Source organism: Pleurodeles waltl, chromosome 2_2 (genome assembly GCF_031143425.1).
Source record: "Pleurodeles waltl isolate 20211129_DDA chromosome 2_2, aPleWal1.hap1.20221129, whole genome shotgun sequence".
NCBI lineage: Eukaryota > Metazoa > Chordata > Amphibia > Caudata > Salamandridae > Pleurodeles > Pleurodeles waltl.
In genome coordinates this window covers 224,053,600-224,076,146 of record NC_090439.1, presented here as the reverse complement: position 1 = coordinate 224,076,146, position 22,547 = coordinate 224,053,600, and the positions used below count along the sequence as shown (strand labels likewise).

Sequence of the window (22,547 nt, the reverse complement as noted above, 5' to 3'; positions counted from 1 at the left end):
GGTGTCCACAAAGGTGATGGCGGTGGTGGCAGCTCATATGCGCAGGTCAGGGATTTCAGTCTTCCCCTACCTTCTATGCCCCAGGCTCTCGTCACCCACCTCCAGACGACGGCGTACCTCCTGCAGTCCCTGGAGTTCACTATAAATGTGCCGAAGTCACACCTGACTCCCTCTCAGAAGCTCACTTTCATCTGAGCTATTCTGGGCCCAGTGCAGTATCGGGCTTATCCTCCCGAACAGCGGGTCCAGGATATTCAGGTTATGATACCGATGTTTCGGCCTCTATCCTGGATTTCGGTGAGACAGACTCTGAGGCTGTTGGGACTCATGGCTTCCGGCATCCTATTGGTCAAGCATGCCAGGTGGTGCATGAGGGCTCTGCAGTGGGACCTGAAGTTCCAATGGGCACAGCATCAGGGGAATCTTACTGACGTGGTTCAGACCTCGGAGGGGACTGCAAAGGATCTGCAGTGCTGGTGAGTGAACTTTGATTGGATCAAAGGCAGACTCCTCTTCCTTCCCCAACCAGATCTCACAGTAGTGACAGATGCGTCACATCTGGTATGGGACGGCCATCTGGGAGAGGTGAAGATCAGAGGTCACTGGTCTCCGGCAGAATCTGGGCTCTGCATCAAGTTGCTGGAGCTTTGGGCGATCTGACTAGCATTAAAGGCATTTTTTCCTGTTGTGAAAGGGAAGGTGGTGCAGGTGTTCACGGACAACACTACCCCAATGTGGTACTGCAACAAGCAGGGAGGTGTGGGGTTGTGGACCCTTTGTCAAGAGGCTTTACGTCTCTGGACATGGCTGGAACATCGGGCATGACCCTGGTGGTTCAACACCTGGCAGGTTCTCTGAACGCCAGGGCGAACGAGCTCAGCCGAAAATGCTTAAAGGATCACGAATGGTGTCTCCATCCAGAGGTGGCGCAAGGACTCTTTAAAGCAGTGGGGAGAGCCTTGGCTAGATCTGTTCGCCTCCGTAGAGAACGCGCAATGTCAGCAGTTTTGCGTGTTGGAGTTTCCAAGGGGGCTATCGCTAGGCAACGCTTTTCGTTGCGAGTGGAGTTCAGGCCTCCTGTATGCCTTTCCGCCTATACCACTTCTGCCCAGAGTTCTCAAGAAAATCAAGAATGACCGGGCCCAAGTAATTCTAGTGGCTCCGGATTGGGCATGGAGAGTTTGGTATCCAGAGCTTCTCAAAATGAGCATCGGTCCTCCAATCAGGCTGCCTCTTCGGGAGGATCTTCTGTCGCAGCAGCAGGGGAAGGTTCTCCACCCGAACCTGTCAACTCTGCGCCTTCATGCGTGGAGATTGAGCGGCGACAGTTGATGGTTTATGACCTCCCTCCCGAGGTGTGTGATGTCATTCTGGCAGCCAGGCGTCCCTCTACTAAGTCGATCTACGCCTGCCGTTGGAAACGTTTTGTTTCATATTGTACAGATAGGTCTATCGAGCCTCTTTCTTCTTCTCTGTCTAATATCCTTTTGTTTGTATTGTCTCTCGCCCAGCAGGATTCCTCCTTAGGGACTCTCGAGCTATCTTGCAGCCTTATCGGCCTTCCTTCAGTTGCCCGATCAACCATCTTTGTTTAAATCACCTATAGTACAGAGATTTTTGAAAGGGCTTGTGCATTTGTACCCCCCTATGCCTTTTGTTATGCCCCAGTGGGACCTTAATCTGGATCTTACCTTCCTTATGTGTGCTCCCTTCGAGCCCTTACATAACTGTCCTCTTCGGCTGCTCACTATTAAGACAGCCTTATTGGTGGCAGTTACATCTGCCAGAAGAGTGAGCGAGCTACAGTGTTTGTCATCAAAACCGCTGTTTATCACAATCTTTCCTGAAAAAGTGGTTCTCAGAACTCGTGCCTCTTTCCTCCCCAAGGTGGTGACCCCTTTCCATCTGGGTCAAAGTATCACCTTGCCCACCTTCTTTGCACCACAAGGAAGAGGAGCGTCTCCATCGGCTGGACCCAAAAAGAGCGTTATCGTTCTATATTGACCACACTAAAGAGTTCCGGGTGAACGACCAACTCTTTGCTGGATACGTTGGTGCAAAGAAGGGTTGGGCAGTACAGAAACGATCTATTTCGCGCTGGGTCGTTCTCTGTATAAAGATCTGCTACGCTTTGGTAAAGTAGCAGCCTCTTGAGGGCTTCAGAGCTCATTCTACTAGGGGGAATTCTGCTACCACTGCGTTAGCACGTGGTGTATCTTTGGTGGACATCTGTCAGGCTGCAACGTGGGCTTCCTTGCATACGTTTGCAAAACACTACTGCCTGGATAGCCAGGTGAGAAGAAAGGGGCATTTTGCCCGTTCTGTCTTGCAGGACTTCCTGATATAAAAATCTCCTTCAGACCCACCGCCAGGGGTTATAGCTTGGGTATCTGCGGTAAGGAAGCTGCAGCTAGAAGTCTCTATCAGATGAACAAGTTACTTACCTTCGGTAACGAGGTATCTGGTAGAGACACTATCTAGCTGCAGATTCCTTACACCCACCCAAGCCTCCCCGCTCTGCGGATATTTTTTAGACAGATATATATATTTGATTTTGGCATTTTTGCCTTTCTTAAATGCATGTAAGAATTTTTACTTCAAACAGTCAAATAAAGAGGTAAAATCCATAACTGTTGGTTCTTCCATGACTCTGCGCTTCTGGCGTGGAAAGTTGTGGGAAAAGAACTGACTTACGCGTACCGAGACGGCGTCTATATAGACAACCGTGATGTCCTAGACGGCTCCAACGACACTGACGACGCACGCGGAGCTGGTCGACGCACGCGGATCCGAACAATGCCACCCGACGGCGCGCGCAGTGTACTGCTCAGAAAAAACTCCGGATTCGAAGCTGACACCAGGGAATTCTAAGGTAAGGAATCTGCAGCTAGATAGTCTCAACCAGATACCTCTTTACCGAAGGTAAGTAACTTGTTCTTTTTGTATTTACTGCAAACTGAATCTTGTGGTTCTAGGAATAAAAAATATATTTTTCTATATAAGATCCTATTGGTCCAGAGTTAAGTAATTGAGTGTGTGTTTCTTCTATTGCTTGTGTGTGTACAACAAATGCTTAACACTACCTTCTGATATGCCTAACTGCTCAACCACACTACCATAAATAGAGCATTAGTATTATCTATGATTGCCTCAGTGAAGCCCCTGGAGAACCCCTGGACTATGTGCACACTATATCTCATTTTGATACTATATACAGAGCCATCTTCCTACACTTATGGATTTTGGAACTTTAGAGTGTTTTGACGAGCTGTTTTGAGCAATACTGCAGTTCTAATTTCCCTGTTTCTGGAGAAGGTAGTTTTGCTAAGTTGTGATAAGTCTGCTCAGTGTTTTGTTTTGGCGACTGATAACAAGACTGTGAAGAAAGTGAAATTGAATCTTCCCACTCAATGGGAATAGTGGAACTGGGATGTTGAAGTTGAATGATGTGAGTCTGAATTTATAGAGAGTAGTTTATACTCAAAGGAGAGCTTCAAGGTGCTGTAATCTCCAAATATTCAGAAAGTAAAGGTGAAAACAGGAGACTCGATAGTAAACACCGAACGCTTTCAAAAGAGAAGTTTAAAAAAAAAAAAACTTTTTAGAAATTGTATGTGGTCCACCATCGCAATGAGTGTAAGAGGCAGGGTAGTCAGTAATGTTGTGCCTTTGACAGTGCCAGGAATATCCTTCTTCTCGAACTGCACAAATGTTTTGAGGGAAGATGGTAAAAGAATTAGCATATCTCAGGGATCTGGTTGGGTTATATGACATCAAAAAGTTTCAAGACTTTGTGGGCCAAAGCGATAGGCCTCTCTGTGAATGTGAGTAGGAGTCTTAAACTAAATCATATTTACTAATGGAAGCTAGTGAAGGTCCTTAAATGTAGTTGAGATTGAACATTGTCTGTGAAGATGGCAGTAATCATCTAGCAGCCGAATTCTCCACTAATTGAAGTTTGTATGAGTTTCTTGGGTAGGCCTATGAAAGGTGAATTGGTGTAATCTGTCCTAGAGGTCATGAGGGCATGGATCACAGTTTTCTTAGCCTTAAAAGCCTTAAAAGGCAGGTAAACTAACACCTTATGTAGTGTTTTAAAAGACTGAAGCAAATGGAAATAACAGAGGGGATTTCCTGTTTGAAGAAAAGCTTAATGTCAAATTTGACACCCAAGTTCCAAGCTCGAGGTGGAGAGGGGAGCGGACCAAGTTCTGATGGCCACCCGGAGTCAGTCCTATTTTCTTTATTTTTTCCAAATATCAGCAATTCAGTTTTGTCTGAATTCTCAGGGTTAGATAGTTTTCATTCATTCATTCATTCTGTAACTGATATCAGGCATTTACCGAACCAGAGTTGGCTGGCCTTTTATTTATTTGTGCGAGAAAAGAACAATTGCGTATCACCTGCGTAAGTGATCACTGCAAACCTGAATCCCCGCCACAGGGCTGCTAGAGGGGTCAAATAGATATTTGAAAGCTTAGAGATGATCCTTGCTGTACAACACAATCCTGAGGAATCTGGTCCAAAGATAAATGAGGAAGACGCACTGATTGGAACCTGTTTGTCACGTAATTAAATAAGAGACTCAGGCAAGATAAGAACCACCAATCCCTGTATCCGGTAACCTCTGAATTAGGGTGGTGTAGGATCTGGTGTTGAATGCCACTGACAAATCCTACAAAATTAGGGCAGCAGTTCCATTGAAAGTTTGAGATGTTCGGATACTGTGAGAAGAATGGATTCTGTGCTAAGGCAGGGCTGAAGCTAAATTGTGACACACCCAACATTTTATTAATTTGTAGGTACTGTAATAATTAACAATTGATATGCATTGTAGGAAGCTGAGCTGGTGTGTGGTGAGCACCTATGGTGTTATCACCTTATGCCAGGTCAAGGTATCCCATGTTAGTGAGCTTTAGACAGTGTCTAGGGAGCTAGGGCTCCCTAGAGGTAGCTCTGGATGAGCAGCCAAGACTTATCTAAGAGACATGCAAAGCTTACACAATACCTCTACAATCACACAGCACTTACACACATGAAAGAACCACACAGTGTTACAAAAATAAAGGTACTTTATTATGCTAGCACAAATATAAAATACTGAATAGGCAATACTCAATGAGGAGGTAAGTAAACGTACTATTATCTGCACATTAGAAGTAAGTGATTAGCATAGAAAGCAATAGCTAATAGTAGAAACAATAGAAAATGGTGAAGACTGTAGGGGGAGACCAAACCATATACTAAGTATGTGGGATGTGAAAGGCAGTCCCCTGCCCAAGGAAGTGGAATCAGTAAAGGGAAGCTGAAGGAACTAGGAACCCCAAAACATAATTACCAGGGTGCCCCCCCAGCGACCAGGAGAGCAGAGGTAAGTACCTGGTTCTTCCCCAAACCCTCAGGCAAACCTTGGAAAAGGACTGTGCAAGACCCAGACAAGACTGGAAGAAACCAAAGGTGGACCCTCACAGAAGAGGACCTGCAAAAGAAGGGGACCAAGGCCAGTTCACATTAGAGTGTCTGTCTGTGGCAGGAGCCACTACCCACCCTTCTATGGAGGCAGGACCAGGTCAACGGAGAATGAAGAAAGTCAGCAGTGCTGCACAGTAGCAGAAGAGGAGTTCCAGAAGTGATGCAAGCGTTGTCCCACGTCGGCGGTCATGATGCAGTCAGTCTGTGTTGTTGGAAAACTACCAACAAACATTGCCAAATGCAAGAGTCTGAGAAGAATGTCTTTTCAGGGCTGAAGAGGACCAGCAAAGCCTAGGGGAATTGACCCAAGGAAGGGAGTCTGAGGTGACCCTCAGTGGCTGGGAGAGTCACAAGAAGAAGAGGCAGCCCCCACAGAAGACCCACAGGCAGCAGGCACAGGAGTCTCCGTGAGGCCCACTCAGCACACCTGAAGAGGAGTCCCACGTTGCTGAAGCAGCAGGCAGGAGACTGTGCTTTGCAGGGAAGAGTCCTGGAGGTCGGGGCTACACGGAGCCTGAAGATCCCTTGGAGGAGGAACAAACTAACCTTGGTAGCTGCAAGAGTTGCGGTGCACAAGGGTACTGTCCTACTAGGAAAGACAAGGGCTTACCATCTCCTAAGTTGGACATCTGGTAGATAGGACCAAGGGGACCACTCCAGACCCCACCACCTGTGATGCAGGATCCACAAAGTTGCAGAGGGAAGAGGATCCATGTAGCCGGTCATCGTTGCATTTGGTGCCTGTGGATAATGAGCGACTCCTTCACTCCATGGGAGATTCCTTCTTGCTTCCTGTGCAGGCTAAACACTCGTCTCTCTCATAGGATGTAGAGCCAGGTAAATGTGTTGCAGTTGCTGGAAGGAGCCAGAGAAACAATGTTGCAGAGCAGAGTCGTCGTTGGAGTTGCAGACTGTTGGTTCCTGGAGGGTCCAGTAGCAGTCCTGGTGGCCAGAAGATGAAGTGAACGATGCAGAGTAGTCCTGCTGGAACTTTGCACGTTGAATATGAGGATCCACCTGGGACGGTGACCCTAAATAGCCGAGGAAGGGGGATTGGTTACCTAGTGGGGTGACCACCTATCAGGCGGGGGCTGTGATGTCACCTGCCTGACCTGGCCACTCAGATGTACCCAGGGGCCTCTGCCCACCTTGAATTCAAGGTGGCAGAATCCAGTTACCACCTGTGGGAGCTCTGGGCTCCACCTCTGGAGTGGTGATGGAGAGAAGAGTGGTTACTCCCCTTTCCATTGTTACGTTTCGCCTCAGAGCATGGGCTGGGGTCCCTGGACTGGTGCAAACCAGTGTATGCAAGGAGGACACCAAACGTGCCCTTCAAAACATACCAGTGGCTTGGGGAGGCTCCCAAGTCACGTAACACCTATTTCCAAAGCAAGATGGTGTTACCTCCCTCTCCCAAAGGAAATCCTTTGTTCTGCCTTCCTCTGCTTGAGCTGGTCAAGCAGCAGGAGGATAGAATATATGTCTGAGGGGTGGCAGCAGCACGGACGTCCCGAAAAATCCCAGAAGTCCTGGTAGGAGCAATGATTGGGTCCTCTAAGGAGCCCCCGGGGTGCATGGAATCATACAACCTATACTGGCAACAGTATTTAGGGTATGATTCCAACATGTTTGATACCAAACATGCCCAGGTTCGGAGTTATCATTATTTTGCTTAGGTAGTGAACTGTGTCCCGTTCACGGGTAAAATGGCTTCGCCACACTTAAGAAATCCAGGGAACTGGAGTTGGAGTTAGTAGGGGAACCTCTGCTCATGCAGGGGGTGCCCTCACGTACAGGTACCTGCACCCTGTGCTAGGAGGACCCTGCTATAGGGGTGACTTGCAGTGACCTGCTGCAGTGACCTGCAGTGAAAGGTTGCCTGCAGACACATTTTGTATGGGCTCTCATGGGTGGCATAATACATGTTGCAGCCCATGAGGAACCCCTGGTGGCCCAGTGCCTTGGGTACCATATACTAGGGACTTGTATGGGGGCACCAGTATGCTAATTGTGGGGTGTGCTAAGTCCCGAGCAACCAAATTTAAAGGGAGAGAGCACAGTCACTGGGGTAGTGGTTAGCAGGCTCCCAGTGCACACAGTCAAAAACACACTGAAAGCAGGGAAAACGTGGGGTTTAACCATGCCCAAAACAGGGTACTTTACAACATGCATTTTCAGCATCCTCATGGGAAGCTGGAAGCAATGAGATAAGTCTGTATTTCCCTTGGAAACTTGGGTCTGCAATACACTTTTTAAGGATCAGGTGACATGGACTACTTTCCAGCCATTAGGCAAAGAAGCTGAGCTGATGGAAGAGTTTAGAATCTCACCAAGACTGATCATGCCATTTTCTAGATTGAGAATAGAGGGGAAGGCATGAATCTGAAGGTGAGCCACACTTGCATTTAGTCATAAGAATGTGCATTTCAAGTGTATGATTAGAGCATAATCCGTGAGGCCAGGGTGATGTAACATTTATTATGTTCCTGTGATTTGTTGCCTCTAGACTCATTATCAGCTGCTGATTATCAACCTTCTAGTCATCGTCAAATACAAATGACTAATTTCGAAAAAGAGAACTGGTGATGATATGTAATGTGGTGATGGGGTAGTTTGATCACAAATGATACATGCATGGATGCTACTAAGTGTGTAGCATTGCCATTACAATCAAAGAATCAAAATATAATACTGCTAAGTGGTAGCTCAGTACGTAACCAGTGATAAAGGGAGATAGTCCACAGAACAAGAGTAACTCAAACAAAAAGATAACTATTTTTTTCAATGTGTACATTTTCAAGCATTTTAGAGACTTTAGAAAATGAGGTTTATAATATAATTGTGGCAGAGCATGCCTATAAATAGCATAGAATTATCTTTATTTATCACAATCCATTCATGTATTCAGTGTGCTCTACAAGTGCTGAGTAACGAAAGGCATATACCTCTATAAAGACCTAAAAACATCCGGTCTAACTGTCAAGTGTAAATTTGTTTTTTCTTGAATTTCATTTTTTTTCCAGATATTTCTCTTGATTCTCTTTATGTGCATAACATTGCTGATTGCAAGTCTTCTTTGCCTTACCATGCCAGGTATGTGTTTCTGTTTTTTATGATACTTAACCAACACCACATTGTATGATATAAATTAATTGGTTATTTTATGTCATTTTGAAAAACAAATGACTGAAGGCACAATTGGTTCCATTAAATATTATGCAATATACAATATAATATTGTCTGAACTGTCTTCCAAAAGCCTTGGCATTGTATTTTTATCTGAGATGATTCAAAATTATAGCTACATTGGATTTCAATGACACATTACAGACCAGACTTTCTATATTAATGAAATATTTGCATAGAGCAGTACATATTGCAAGTCTTTCCCACTCTGATGATTGTCCTAGTGTGTACTTATCTCTGCATCTAAGCCTTTATGTCTGTTCTCCTTTTCACATGTTAGATCATAATGCAAAAGGGCTGCAACCTGCACTGCACCTCTTAGGAGTGGCCCTCCCTTTTCTTGTTTTGCTTGAAAGATTGTTTTGTATGTTTAGTAATAAGCAGCTTAAGTTTATTTGTTTTCTTGGTGGGGGTGGCCAACCACACATGAAGATGGCTGTATCCTCTTAGGCGCTCCCCCAGCTGCCTCTGATCCCTCACCATCCTGAGTCCCCAGGGGACCACACAGCAACCATAAGGGACTTTCCTGGTCCGTAGTGCAAGTGGCTTCTGGGGCTCTGCTCTAAGACACTCAGTGCAGGTGCAAGGAAATTGATGCTAGGCCCACTGCTCCTGGTGCCCGAATCCAAGATGGCACCCGCAGGTCGCAGCAGCACACCCAGGGGGCCACAGCGGCGGAGGGGGTCTATGCTGCCCCAGTGAAGCTGAAAGGACCAGCGGGGTGACAATGAAATGACACTGAGCTTGAGGGGCTGGTGGACAAGGCTGAGAGCCACATGAAGAGACAACCGCCTGGGCAAAGGCTACGGTGCAAACTGGTCCCTCAAGGGGTAGGTGCCTTCTATGTGTGACCTGCAGAGGAGTGAGCCACACCGGATGACCTGCGACCTTGCACCTGGTCCAGTAGAGCCAAGCCCGCCTCACTCACTCATTGGAGCAGCCTATTTATACTGAGGCAAAGTTAGACATTTTTATTATTATTATTATTATAATATTATACCATAAATAATCAACTTGACACAGAAATCACTTGTTTTCTTTCCAGAATCATTATTTCCGTTTCCTATTTATACCTATGTTTGAAGCAACTATTAATAATTCTTTTACAAAACAAGACATACAAAATACTCAAGTCGAGCTACAGACGTACTATTAAAACTAGGACTCACTCATCATACATGCACACAATCTCCTTAACATACACTCCCATACTAACAAAACCACATTCCATTAAAACTTCAAAAGTCAAAGGAAATATAAAAATAAGAATGCTAGGATAACTTGTGTCATCTTAAAATTTCTCTAATCAAACAATTAAATTGCAATATTAATTGCATACCAGTAATCCATCACACTGTATCTAGCTGATTAACTTGTAGTATGATGCAATATTAGAGAGTTTTTTTGTCTATCCAAGTTATACACAATGATCATGTTAGCCTTTTTGTTCCCACTTTGCGCCTCTAAATAATCTTTTGTTCCCACTTTGCGCTGACACATGCTTTGATCGAACCGCACAGCGGGAGCCACCTTCTTCTGATAGAGACTTCTGGCTGCAGCTTCCTTACCTTAGAATTCCCTGGCGTCAGCTTCGAATCCGGAGATTTTTGTGAGCAGTACCCTGCGCGCGCGGCGTTGGACGGCGTCATTCGGATCCGCGTGCGTCGACCAGCTCCGCGTTCGTCGTCAGCATCGTTGGAGTCGTCTATGACGTCACGGTTGTCTATATAGACGCCGTCTCGGCGCGCGTACGTCAGTTCTTTTCTTTCCGCGCCAGTTAAGCGCAGTTTTGGAAAGAGCTACCCTGCTTTGACGGTTTGTCGATGCTTTTTTGACTGTTTGGAGTCATGTCTTCGAGAAAGATAGGATTCAAGCTGTGTGGTGCGTGTCATCGCACCATGTCGGTGACAGATCCGCACCGAGTTTGTCTTTGGTGCTTGGACAAGGACCACGATTCCACCTCGTGCTCCGATTATCGGGCCATGGCGCCGAAGGCCTTGAGGGAGAGATCCCTTAAGCTTCTTGCGGCCCGACATTCATCTTCGGTCGGCGCGACTCCGCGGAGGTCACGGTCTCGCAGTAGGAGGAGGTCGCGGCACCGCTCCCGGAGCCCCAAGTCCTCTTCCTCGCATTCGAGGTCATCGGGCAGCCACAATTTAGCCACCGCCCTCAGGCTTCACAGCATCCCGGTAGGGGATGTGGTCGTGGTACCATCAGACCCAGAGGGTCTGGCCAGAGGTCGACCGCCACACAGCCCCCCTCCACTGCGCCCAAGCCCTCCTAGTGTGGTTCTGCGGGATCACGTCCGTCCAGTTGGAGGGAGGATTCGTTTTCATCTCCCTCACTGGCTTTCCATTACCACAGACAAGTGGGTCCTGCAGATCATACGGAAGGGCTACTCCCTTCCCTTCCAGTCTTTCCCTCCTTCTATCCCTCCGACAAAGGAATGGCTGATGGGGGAACATTTAACTTTGCTCCGTGAGGAAATTTTGGCTCTTTTGCCCAAGGGAGCCATAGAAAGAGTCCCGATATCAGAAGTAGACAGTGGTTGTTATTCCCGCTACTTTCTGATTCCCAAAAAGAAAAAAGGCCTTCGCCCTATTTTGGATTTAAGGGACGTCAATCTCTTCCTCAAGTAGGAGAAATTCAAGATGCTCACTCTTGCTCAGGGTTTGTCTGCCCTAGACCAAGGAGACTGGATGGTAGCGTTGGATTTGCAGGATGCGTATTTCCATATTCCTACCCTGCCAAGCCACAGGCGTTACCTGCGGTTCAAGGTGGGCCACAAGCACTTTCAGTTTACTGTGCTTCCTTTCGGTCTCACCAGTGCCCCTCGGGTGTTCACAAAGGTGATGGCGGTGGTGGCGGCTCATTTGCGCAGGTCAGGGATTTCAGTCTTCCCCTACCTGGACAATTGGCTGTTGAAGGCTTCTACGCCCCAGGCTCTCGTCACCCACCTCCAGATGACGGCAGACCTCTTGCATTCGCTGGGGTTCACTATAAATGTGCCGAAGTCACACCTGAATCCCTCTCAGAAGCTCTCTTTCATCGGAGCTGTTCTGGACACAGTGCAATATCGGGCTTATCCTCCCGATCAGCGGGTTCGGGATATTCAGGTTACGATTCCGATGTTTCGGCCTCTATCCTGGATCTCGGTGAGACAGACTCTGAGGCTGCTGGGACTCATGGCTTCGTGCATCCTGTTGGTCAAGCATGCCAGATGGCGCATGAGGGCTCTGCAGTGGGACCTGAAGTTCCAATGGGCACAGCATCAGGGAAATCTTACCGATGTGGTTCAGATCTCGGAGAGGACTGCGGAAGATCTGCAATGGTGGTTAGTGAACTGCGAGTGGGTCAAGGGCAGACCCCTCTCCCTTCCCCAACCAGATCTAACGGTAGTGACAGATGCGTCACTCCTGGGATGGGGCGGCCATCTGGGGGAGGTGGAGATCAGAGGTCACTGGTCTCCGGCGGAATCCGGGTTCCACATCAACTTGTAGGAGCTTCGGGCGATCCGGCTAGCATTAAAAGCATTTCTTCCTGTTGTGAAAGGGAAGGTGGTGCAGGTGTTCACGGACAACACTACCGCAATGTGGTACTGCAACAAGCAGGGCGGTGTGGGGTTGTGGACCCTTTGTCAAGAGGCTTTACGCCTCTGGAAATGTCTGGAACAGCAGGGCATGACCCTGGTGGTTCAACACCTGGCAGGTTCTCTGAACGCCAGAGCAGACGAACTCAACCAAAAATGCGTAGAGGATCACGAATGGTGTCTCCATCCGGAGGTGGCGCAAGGACTCTTTCAGCAGTGGGGAGAGCCTTGGTTAGATCTGTTCGCCTCCGCAGAGAACGCGCAATGTCAGCAGTTTTGCGCGTTGGAGTTTCCAAGGGGGCTATCGCTAGGCGACGCTTTTCGTCGGGAGTGGAGTTCAGGCCTCCTGTACGCTTTTCCGCCTATACCACTTCTGCCCAGAGTTCTCAAGAAAATCAAGAACAACCGGGCCCAAGTAATCCTTGTGGCTCCGGATTGGGCATGGAGAGTTTGGTATCCAGAGCTTCTCAAAATGAGCATCGGTCCTCCAATCAGGCTGCCTCTTTGGGAGGATCTTCTGTCGCAGCAGCAGGGGAAGGTTCTCCACCCGAACCTCTCAACTCTGCGCCTTAATGCGTGGAGATTGAGCGGCGACAGTTGATGGTTTATGACCTCCCTCCCGAAGTCTGTGATGTCATTCTGGCAGCCAGGCGTCCCTCTACTAAGTCGATCTATGCCTGCCGTTGGAAACGTTTTGTTTCTTATTGTTCAGAGAGGTCTATTGATCATCTTTCTTCTTCTCTGTCTAACATCCTTTTGTTTATTTTGTCTCTCGCCAAGCAGGGTTCCTCCTTGGGGACTCTCAAGGGCTATCTTGCAGCCTTATCGGCTTTTCTTCAGTTGCCTGATCAACCATCTCTGTTTAAATCACCTATAGTACAGAGATTTCTGAAAGGGCTTATACATCTGTTCCCGCCTGTGCCTTTCGTTATGCCCCAGTGAGATCTTAATCTGGTTCTTACCTTCCTTATGTGTGCTCCTTTCGAGCCCTTGCATAACTGTCCTCTTTGACTGCTCACTATTAAGACAGCCTTTTTGGTGGCAATTACATCTGCCAGGAGAGTGAGTGAGCTGCAGGCTTTATCTTCTAAACCTCCTTATCTAATGATATATCCTGACAAGGTGGTGTTAAGAACTCGTGCCTCTTTTCTCCCCAAGGTGGTGACCCCTTTCCATCTGGGTCAAAGTATCGCCCTGCCCACCTTCTTTACACCACTGCATCCCTCTAAGGGAGAGGAGCGTCTCCATCGACTGGACCCAAAAAGAGCGTTATCGTTCTACCTTGACCTCACTAAAGAGTTACGGGTGGACGACCAACTCTTTGTGGGGTACGTTGGTGCAAAGAAGGGTCGGGCAGTACAGAAACAATCCATTTCGCACTGGGTCATTCTCTGTATAAAAATATGCTACGCTTTGGCGAAGAAGCAGCCTCCTGAGGGCTTGAGAGCTCATTCCACTAGGGGGAAAGCTGCTACCACTGCGTTAGCACGTGGCGTACCGGTGGTGGACATATGTCAGGCCGCAACGTGGGCTTCTTTACACATGTTTGCAAGCACTACTGCCTGGATAGCCAGGTGAGGAGAGAGGGGCATTTTGCCCGTTCTGTCTTGCAGGACTTACTTATATAAAAAAAAAAAAAATCTCCTTCAAACCCACCACCATGGGTTATAGCTTGGGTATCTATTCTAAGGTAAGGAAGCTGCAGCTAGAAGTCTCTTTCAGATGAACAAGTTACTTACCTTAGGTAACGAAGTATCTGGTAGAGACTCTATCTAGCTGCAGATTCCTTACACCCGCCCAAGCCTCCCCGCTCTGGGGAAATTTTTTCTCATATGCATATGTATATATATATGTATATATATATGTTCGATGGCATGTGTAGCTGCAGATACACATGCTGTGCACATCCCGCCATCTGGTGTTGGGCTCGGAGTGTTACAAGTTGTTTTTCTTTGAAGAAGTCTTTTCGAGTCACGAGACCGAGGGACTCCTCCCATTTCGACTCCATTGCGCATGGGCGTCGACTCCATCTTAGATTGTTTTTTTCCCGCCATCGGGTTTGGACGTGTTCCTTTTCACTCCGTGTTTCGGGTCGGAAAGTTAGTTAGAATCTCGGAAAAAACGTCGGTATTGTTTGCGTTCGGTATCGGGTTAGTTACAACAGATCGACACCGAATTTAGAAGAGTTCTGGTGGCCCTTCGGGGTTTTTTCGATCCCCCGTCGGGGCCTGGTCGGCCCGGCCACGTGTGAATTCAAGGCTGATGGAACGGACCCCATTCCGCTTCTGTCCAAAATGCCATAACAAGTATCCGTATACGGATCAGCATCTGGTCTGTAACTTGTGCTTGTCCCCAGAGCACAAGGAAGATACTTGTGAGGCCTGTCGAGTGTTTCGGTCCAGAAAGACGCTAAGAGACCGAAGAGCCAGAAGACTGCAAATGGCGTCGACAGAACAAGAGCGTTTCGAGGAAGAAGAGGAAGCTTTCTCTATCCAAGAGTCGGACTCGGAAGAGCTCGAGGCCGAAGAAACGCCGAAAACCGTGAGTAAGACGTCGAAACATAAGACTCACGAGAAGTCAACAAAAGCCCAGGGGACGCCACCGCCAACAGGCCATGGCTTAACCCAAACAAGCGGTGACCGAGCCAAGGCACCGAAAAAGGGCACGCTGGTGTCGAAGTCATCCGACTCCGGTCGAGATACCGCCACACAGCAATCTCGGACCCGAGACATCGGCTCAGAGAAATTTCGGCACCGTCACAGCGGCACCGAACAAATTCGGCATCGAGACACCACCACGCTGAAAATTACAAAGGTTGCTTCGGAGCCTAAAAAGACCTCCGAAAAAGTTTTGGTTCCGAAACATCCAGCCTCGGAGCCGGAAACAGGTTCCTATACAGAGGAACAAGGATTGGCCTCCCAAATGAAAAAACATAGATTTGGAGAGAAACTTCAAGCTGTAGAGCCAGACTATACTCAAAGGAGGCTCCACATTCATCAAGACACAGGGAAGATAACCACTCTTCCTCCAATTAAGATAAAAAGAAAACTTGCCTTTCACGAAAAGGACAAGGAGCCACAGGCAAAGGTGGCAAAGAAAACAACTCCACCACCATCAGTGCACACATCACCAGTAGCAACTCCTCCACTGATGCACTCCCCGACTCATACTGCCATGAGTCAAGATGATCCCGATGCATGGGACTTTTACGATGCTCCAGTATCGGACAACAGCCCAGACTCGTACCCTACCAGGCCATCCCCTCCTGAGGACAGTACATCTTACACACAGGTGATCGCAAGGGCAGCTGCTTTCCATAACGTCACCTTGCATTCAGAACCAATTGAGGATGACTTCTTGTTTAACACGCTAACCTCCACTCATAGCCAGTACCAAAGACTACCTATGCTCCCAGGAATGCTAAAACATTCAAAACAAATCTTTCAAGATCCTGTTAAAGGCCGAGCCATAACTCCAAGAGTGGAGAAAAAATACAAGCCACCGCCAACAGATCCTGTTTATATTACAACGCAGTTAACTCCAGACTCAGTAGTTGTTGGGCAGCTCGTAAGAGAGCAAACTCTCATACCTCGGGAGACGCACCACCTCCAGAAAAAGAGAGTCGCAAATTTGATGCTGCGGGCAAAAGGGTTGCAGCACAAGCAGCAAACCAATGGCGCATTGCCAATTCACTAGCGCTTTTGGCAAGATATGACAGAGCGCACTGGGATGAGATGCAACATTTGATAGAACACTTACCCAAGGAGTTCCAAAAAAGAGCACAACAAGTGGTGGAAGAAGGACAAAGTATCTCTAATAATCAGATACGGTCTTCAATGGATGCAGCAGATACGGCTGCAAGGACAGTAAATACTGCAATAACAATAAGAAGGCATGCATGGCTCCGCACGTCAGGTTTCAAGCCAGAAATTCAACAAGCCGTGCTAAATATGCCATTTAATGAACAGCAGTTGTTTGGGCCGGAAGTCGACACTGCTATTGAGAAACTCAAGAAGGACACTGATACGGCAAAAGCCATGGGCGCACTCTACTCCCCGCAGAGCAGAGGCACCTTTCGCAAAACACCTTTTAGGGGAGGCTTTCGAGGACAACCTACAGAAACCACAACATCACAAACAAGGCCCACTTACCAAAGCCAATATCAGCGGGGAAGTTTTCGGGGGCAATATAGAGGGGGACAATTCCAAAGAGGTAGAGGAAAATTCCAAAGCCCCAAAAGTCCTCAAAATAAGCAGTGACTCACAAGTCACCCATCCCCATCACATAACACCTGTGGGGGGAAGATTAAGCCAATTTTACAAACATTGGGAGGAGATAACAACAGATACTTGGGTACTAGCAATTATCCAGTATGGTTATTGCATAGAATTTCGAGAATTCCCTCCAACAGTCCCACCGAAAACATACAGTATGTCGAAACAACATATAAATCTTCTAGGATTAGAAGTTCAAGCATTGCTCCAAAAAGAGGCAATAGAATTAGTACCAAAACAAGAACTAAACACCGGAGTTTACTCACTGTACTTTCTAATACCCAAAAAAGACAAAACTCTAAGACCTATACTAGATCTCAGAATATTAAATACATACATCAAATCAGACCACTTTCACATGTTTATATTACAAGAAGTAATCCCACTGCTCAAACAACAAGACTACATGACAACACTGTATCTAAAGGATGCATATTTCCATATACCAATACATCCTTCACACAGAAAGTACCTAAGGTTTGTATTCCAAGGGATACATTACCAATTCAAAGTGTTGCCATTCGGAATAACAACTGCGCCAAGAGTTTTTACAAAATGTCTAGCAGTAGTAGCTGCACATATCAGAAGGCAGCAAATACATGTGTTCCCGTACCTAGACGATTGGTTAATCAAAACCAACACGCAAAAACAGTGTTCACGACACACAAATTACGTCATAGAAACCCTACACAAACTAGGTTTCTCAATCAATTACTCAAAGTCACACCTTCTGCCGTGTCAAACACAGCAATACCTAGGAGCAACAATCAACACAGTAAAAGGGATTGCCACTCCAAGTCCACAAAGAGTCCAAACATTCCAAAATGTAATACAAGCCATGTATCCAAACCAAGAGATACAGGTCAAATTAGTAATGAAACTCCTAGGCATGATGTCCTCATGCATAGCCATTGTCCCAAACGCAAGGTTGCACATGCGGCCCTTACAACAGTGCCTAGCATCACAGTGGTCACAAGCACAGGGTCAACTTCTAGATCTGGTGTTGATAGACCGCCAAACATACATCTCGCTTCAATGGTGGAACAGTATAAATTTAAACCAAGGGCGGCCTTTTCAAGACCCAGTGCCACAATGCGTAATAACGACAGATGCATCCATGAAAGGGTGGGGAGCACACCTCAATCAGCACAGCATCCAAGGACAATGGGACATTCAGCAAAAACAGTTTCATATAAACCACTTAGAACTGTTAGCGGTGTTTCTAGCTCTGAAAGCATTTCAACCCATAATAACCCACAAATACACTCTTGTCAAAACAGACAACATGACAACAATGTATTACCTGAACAAACAGGGAGGAACACACTCGACACAGTTGTGTCTCCTAAGACCAAAAATATGGCATTTGGCGATTCACAACCACATTCACCTAATAGCACAATTTATTCCAGGGATTCAGAATCAGTTAGCAGACAATCTCTCTCGGGATCACCAACAGATCCACGAATGGGAAATTCACCCCCAAATACTGAACACTTACTTCAAAATGTGGGGAACGCCACAAATAGATCTATTTGCAACAAAAGAAAACTCAAAATGCCAAAACTTTGCATCCAGGTACCCACAACATCAGTCTCAGGGCAATGCACTATGGATGAACTGGTCAGGGATATTTGCGTACGCTTTTCCCCCTCTCCCACTTCTTCCATATCTAGTAAACAAGTTGAGTCAAAACAAACTCAAACTCATACTAATAGCACCAACATGGGCAAGGCAACCTTGGTACACAACACTACTAGACCTTTCAGTAGTACCTCATATCAAACTGCCAAACAGACCAGATCTGTTAACACAACACAAACAACAGATCAGACATCCAAATCCAGCATCGCTGAATCTAGCAATTTGGCTCCTGAAATCCTAGAATTCGGGCACTTAGACCTCACACAAAAATGTATGGAGGTCATAAAACAGGCTAGAAAACCTACCACTAGACACTGTTATGCAAATAAGTGGAAAAGATTTGTTTATTACTGCCATAATAATCAAATTCAACCTTTACACGCATCTGCAAAAGAGATAGTAGGATACTTACTACATTTGCAGAAATCTAAACTAGCTTTCTCTTCCATTAAAATACATCTTACGGCAATTTCAGCTTACCTGCAAATTACGCACTCAACTTCATTATTTAGGATACCAGTCATAAAAGCCTTTATGGAAGGCCTAAAGAGAATTATACCACCAAGAACACCACCAGTTCCTTCATGGAACCTCAACATTGTCTTAACACGACTCATGGGTCCACCTTTTGAGCCCATGCACTCTTGTGAAATGCAATACTTAACGTGCAAAGTTGCATTTTTAATTGCCATCACATCTCTAAGAAGAGTGAGTGAGGTTCCAGCATTTACCATTCAAGAACCATTTATTCAAATACACAAAAATAAAGTTGTTCTACGGACCAATCCTGAATTTTTACCAAAAGTAATCTCACCGTTCCACTTGAATCAAACGGTAGAATTACCAGTGTTCTTCCCACAGCCAGATTCTGTAGCTGAAAGAGCACTACATACATTAGACATCAAAAGAGCACTAATGTACCACATTGACAGAACAAAACTAATTCGAAAGACAAAACAACTATTTATCGCCTTTCAAAAACCTCATACAGGAAATCCTATTTCAAAACAAGGCATTGCTAGATGGATAGTTAAGTGCATTCAAACCTGCTATCTTAAAGCTAAAAGAGAACTGCCTATTACACCAAAGGCACACTCAACCAGAAAGAAAGGTGCTACCATGGCCTTTCTGGGAAATATTCCAATGAACGAAATATGTAAGGCAGCAACATGGTCTACGCCTCATACATTTACCAAGCACTACTGTGTAGATGTGTTAACTGCACAACAGGCAACAGTAGGTCAAGCTGTACTAAGAACATTATTTCAAACTACTTCAACTCCTACAGGCTGAACCACCGCTTTTTGGGGAGATAACTGCTTATTAGTCTATGCACAGCATGTGTATCTGCAGCTACTCATGCCATCGAACGGAAAATGTCACTTACCCAGTGTACATCGGTTCGTGGCATTAGTCGCTGCAGATTCACATGCGCCCACCCGCCTCCCCGGGAGCCTGTAGCCGTTTAGAAGTAGATCTTAAACATTTGTACATTTGTAAATATATTACTTGAAACTTCATTATGTACATACGCATTCACTCCATTGCATGGGCACTATTACTAGCATACACAACTCCTACCTCACCCTCTGCGGGGAAAACAATCTAAGATGGAGTCGACGCCCATGCGCAATGGAGTCGAAATGGGAGGAGTCCCTCGGTCTCGTGACTCGAAAAGACTTCTTCGAAGAAAAATAACTTGTAACACTCCGAGCCCAACACCAGATGGCGGGATGTGCACAGCATGTGAATCTGCAGCGACTAATGCCACGAACAGATGTACACTGGGTAAGTGACATTTTCCATATATATGTTTCATTTTGGCAACTTTTGCCTTTCTTACAGGCATGATAGTGTTTTTCTCCAAACAGTCAAAGAGGTTAAAATTGTATTGGTTGGTTCTTCCATGTCTCTGTGCTTCTGGCGCGGGAAGTTGTGGAAAAGAACTGACGTACGCGCGCCGAGACGGCGTCTATATAGACAACCGTGACGTCATAGATGACTCCAACGACGCTGACTACGCACGTGGAGCTGGTCAACGCACGTGGATCCGAACGACGCCGTCCGACGGCGCGCGCGTAGGGTACTGCTCACAAAAAAAATCCAGATTTGAAGCTGACGCCAGGGAATACTAAGGTAAGGAATCTGCAGCTAGATTGTCTCTACCAGATACTTCGTTACCGAAGGTAAGTAACTTGTTCTTCTGGACGCTTGACGAAAGCTCTCTGCAAATGATTGTGACCCATCAACTTATAATACAAAAAAATAATGCTTATTCATACATGCATATATGTATGAATAACAGTCCTCGGCATGCTCCAGGGAGGAAAGACTAATCACCAAAACCTATAATAAACGCCTGAGGGAAGGGTAAAAGAACATGCGTATCGTGTGGGGAAAATGAGAATACCAGAAAATAGATAAGACCCTACACCATTTCACCGATACCACATAGTGAACAAACTCAGTTCCCTTAGTGACCTATACGCCTACACAAATGCACACATAAAACTTATACCAAAGTCAAGTTCACAGAATCAAATACCCTCCGTAACAATCAAAAGAATGAACCAAATTCACTCAGACCTCTATAGAAAGGACAAAGTAAATAGAATGACTGAAATAATAATAAAAAAATACATTTAAACCTAGGATAAAATGTATGACAGGGGAGAAAACCTACCCCGGGATGTTGCAAATCAAACAAACTCAAGCTGAAGAATAGTTGGAAGAAGAAAAAGTCCAAGCTTACTTCGACTTCGCCTTACCTGTCAACTGACGAGGCAAATCAGGAACGTCAATGTAAGGAAATGCCTCCTTGGCATGGTTACCCCCTGACTTTTTGCCTTTGCTGATGCCAAGTTATGATTTGAAAGTGTGCTGGGACCCAGCTAACCAGGCCCCAGCACCAGTGTTCTTTCCCTAAACTGTACCTTTGTCTCCACAATTGGCACAACCCTGACACCCAGGTAGATCCCTTGGAATTGGTACCCCTGGTACCAAGGGCCCTGATGCCAGGGAAGGTCTCTAAGGGCTGCAGCATGTCTTATGCCACCCTAGGGACCCCTCACTCAGCACATGCACACTGCTTGCCAGCTTGTGTGTGCTGGTGGGTAGAAAATGACTAAGTCGACATGGCACTCCCTTCATGGTGCCATGCCAACCTCACACTGCCTGTGGCATAGGTAAGTCACCCCTCTAGCAGGCCTTACAGCCCTAAGGCAGGGTGCACTATACCACAGGTGAGGGCATAGGTGCATGAGCAGTATGCCCCTACAGCGTCTAAGCAAAACCTTAGACATTTTAAGTGCAGGGTAGCCATAAGAGTATATGGTCTGTGAGTCTGTCAAACACGAACTCCACATCACCATAATGGCTGCACTGAAAACTGTGAAGTTTGGTATCAAACATCTCAGCACAATAAATGCACACTGATGCCAGTGTACACTTTATTGTAAAAATATACCCAGAGGGCATCTTAGAGATGCCTCCTGAAAACATACCCAACTTCCAGTGTGGGCTGACTAGTTTTGCCAGCCTGCCACACACCAGACATGTTGCTGGCTACATGGGGAGAGCGCCTTTAACACTCTGTGGCCAGGAACAAAGCCTGTACTGGGTGGAGGTGCTTCTCACCTCCCCCTACAGGAACTGTAACACCTGGCAGTGAGCCTCAAAGGCTCACCCCCTTTGTTACAGCGCCACAGGGCATCCCAGTTAGTGGAGATGCCCGCCCCTCCCGCCACTGCTCCCACTTTTGGCGGCAAGGCTGGAGGAGATGATGAGAAAAACAAGGAGTCGTCACTCCCCAGTCAGGACAGCCCCTAAGGTGTTCTAAGCTGAGGTGACTCTGACTTTTAGAAATCCTCCATCTTGCAGATGGAGGATTCCCCCAATAGGATTAGGGATGTGATCCCCTCCCCACCGGGAGGAGGCACAAAGAGGGTGTAGCCACCCTCAGGGCTAGTAGCCATTGGCTACTAACCTCCCAGACCTAAATACACCCCTAAATTGAGTATTTAGGGGCCCCCAGAACCAAGGAAGATAGACTCCTGAAGACGAAGGAGGAGTGCTGACCTGAAGCCCTGCAGAGAAGACGAAGACACCAATTGCTTTGGTCCCAGCCCTACCGGCCTGTCCCCCCACTTCAAGAAAAACTGCAACAGCGATGCATCCCCCAGGGTCCAGAGACCTCTGAAGCCTCAGAGGACTACCCTGCATCTAAAAGGACCAAGAAGCTCCCGAGAACAGCAGCCCTGTTCAACAAACCTGCAACTTTGCAACAAAGAAGCAACTTTTAAAGACCACACGTTTCCCGCCAGAAGAGTGAGACTTTCCACTCTACACTCTTTTGCAGTGTGTCCACTTTTGAAATAGCTTAT

At 46.7% G+C, this 22,547-nt stretch overlaps 1 protein-coding gene across 1 annotated transcript in view; it reads left to right on the top strand.

Moving 5' to 3' along the window:
* Positions 1-22,547, top strand: part of MARCHF6 (membrane associated ring-CH-type finger 6) — a 1,058,737-nt gene that overhangs the window by 725,191 nt on the left and 310,999 nt on the right. The window contains exon 20 of the mRNA XM_069219690.1: positions 8,496-8,565. Coding sequence (XP_069075791.1) covers positions 8,496-8,565 — 70 coding nt within the window. The remainder of the gene's footprint in view (positions 1-8,495; positions 8,566-22,547) is intronic.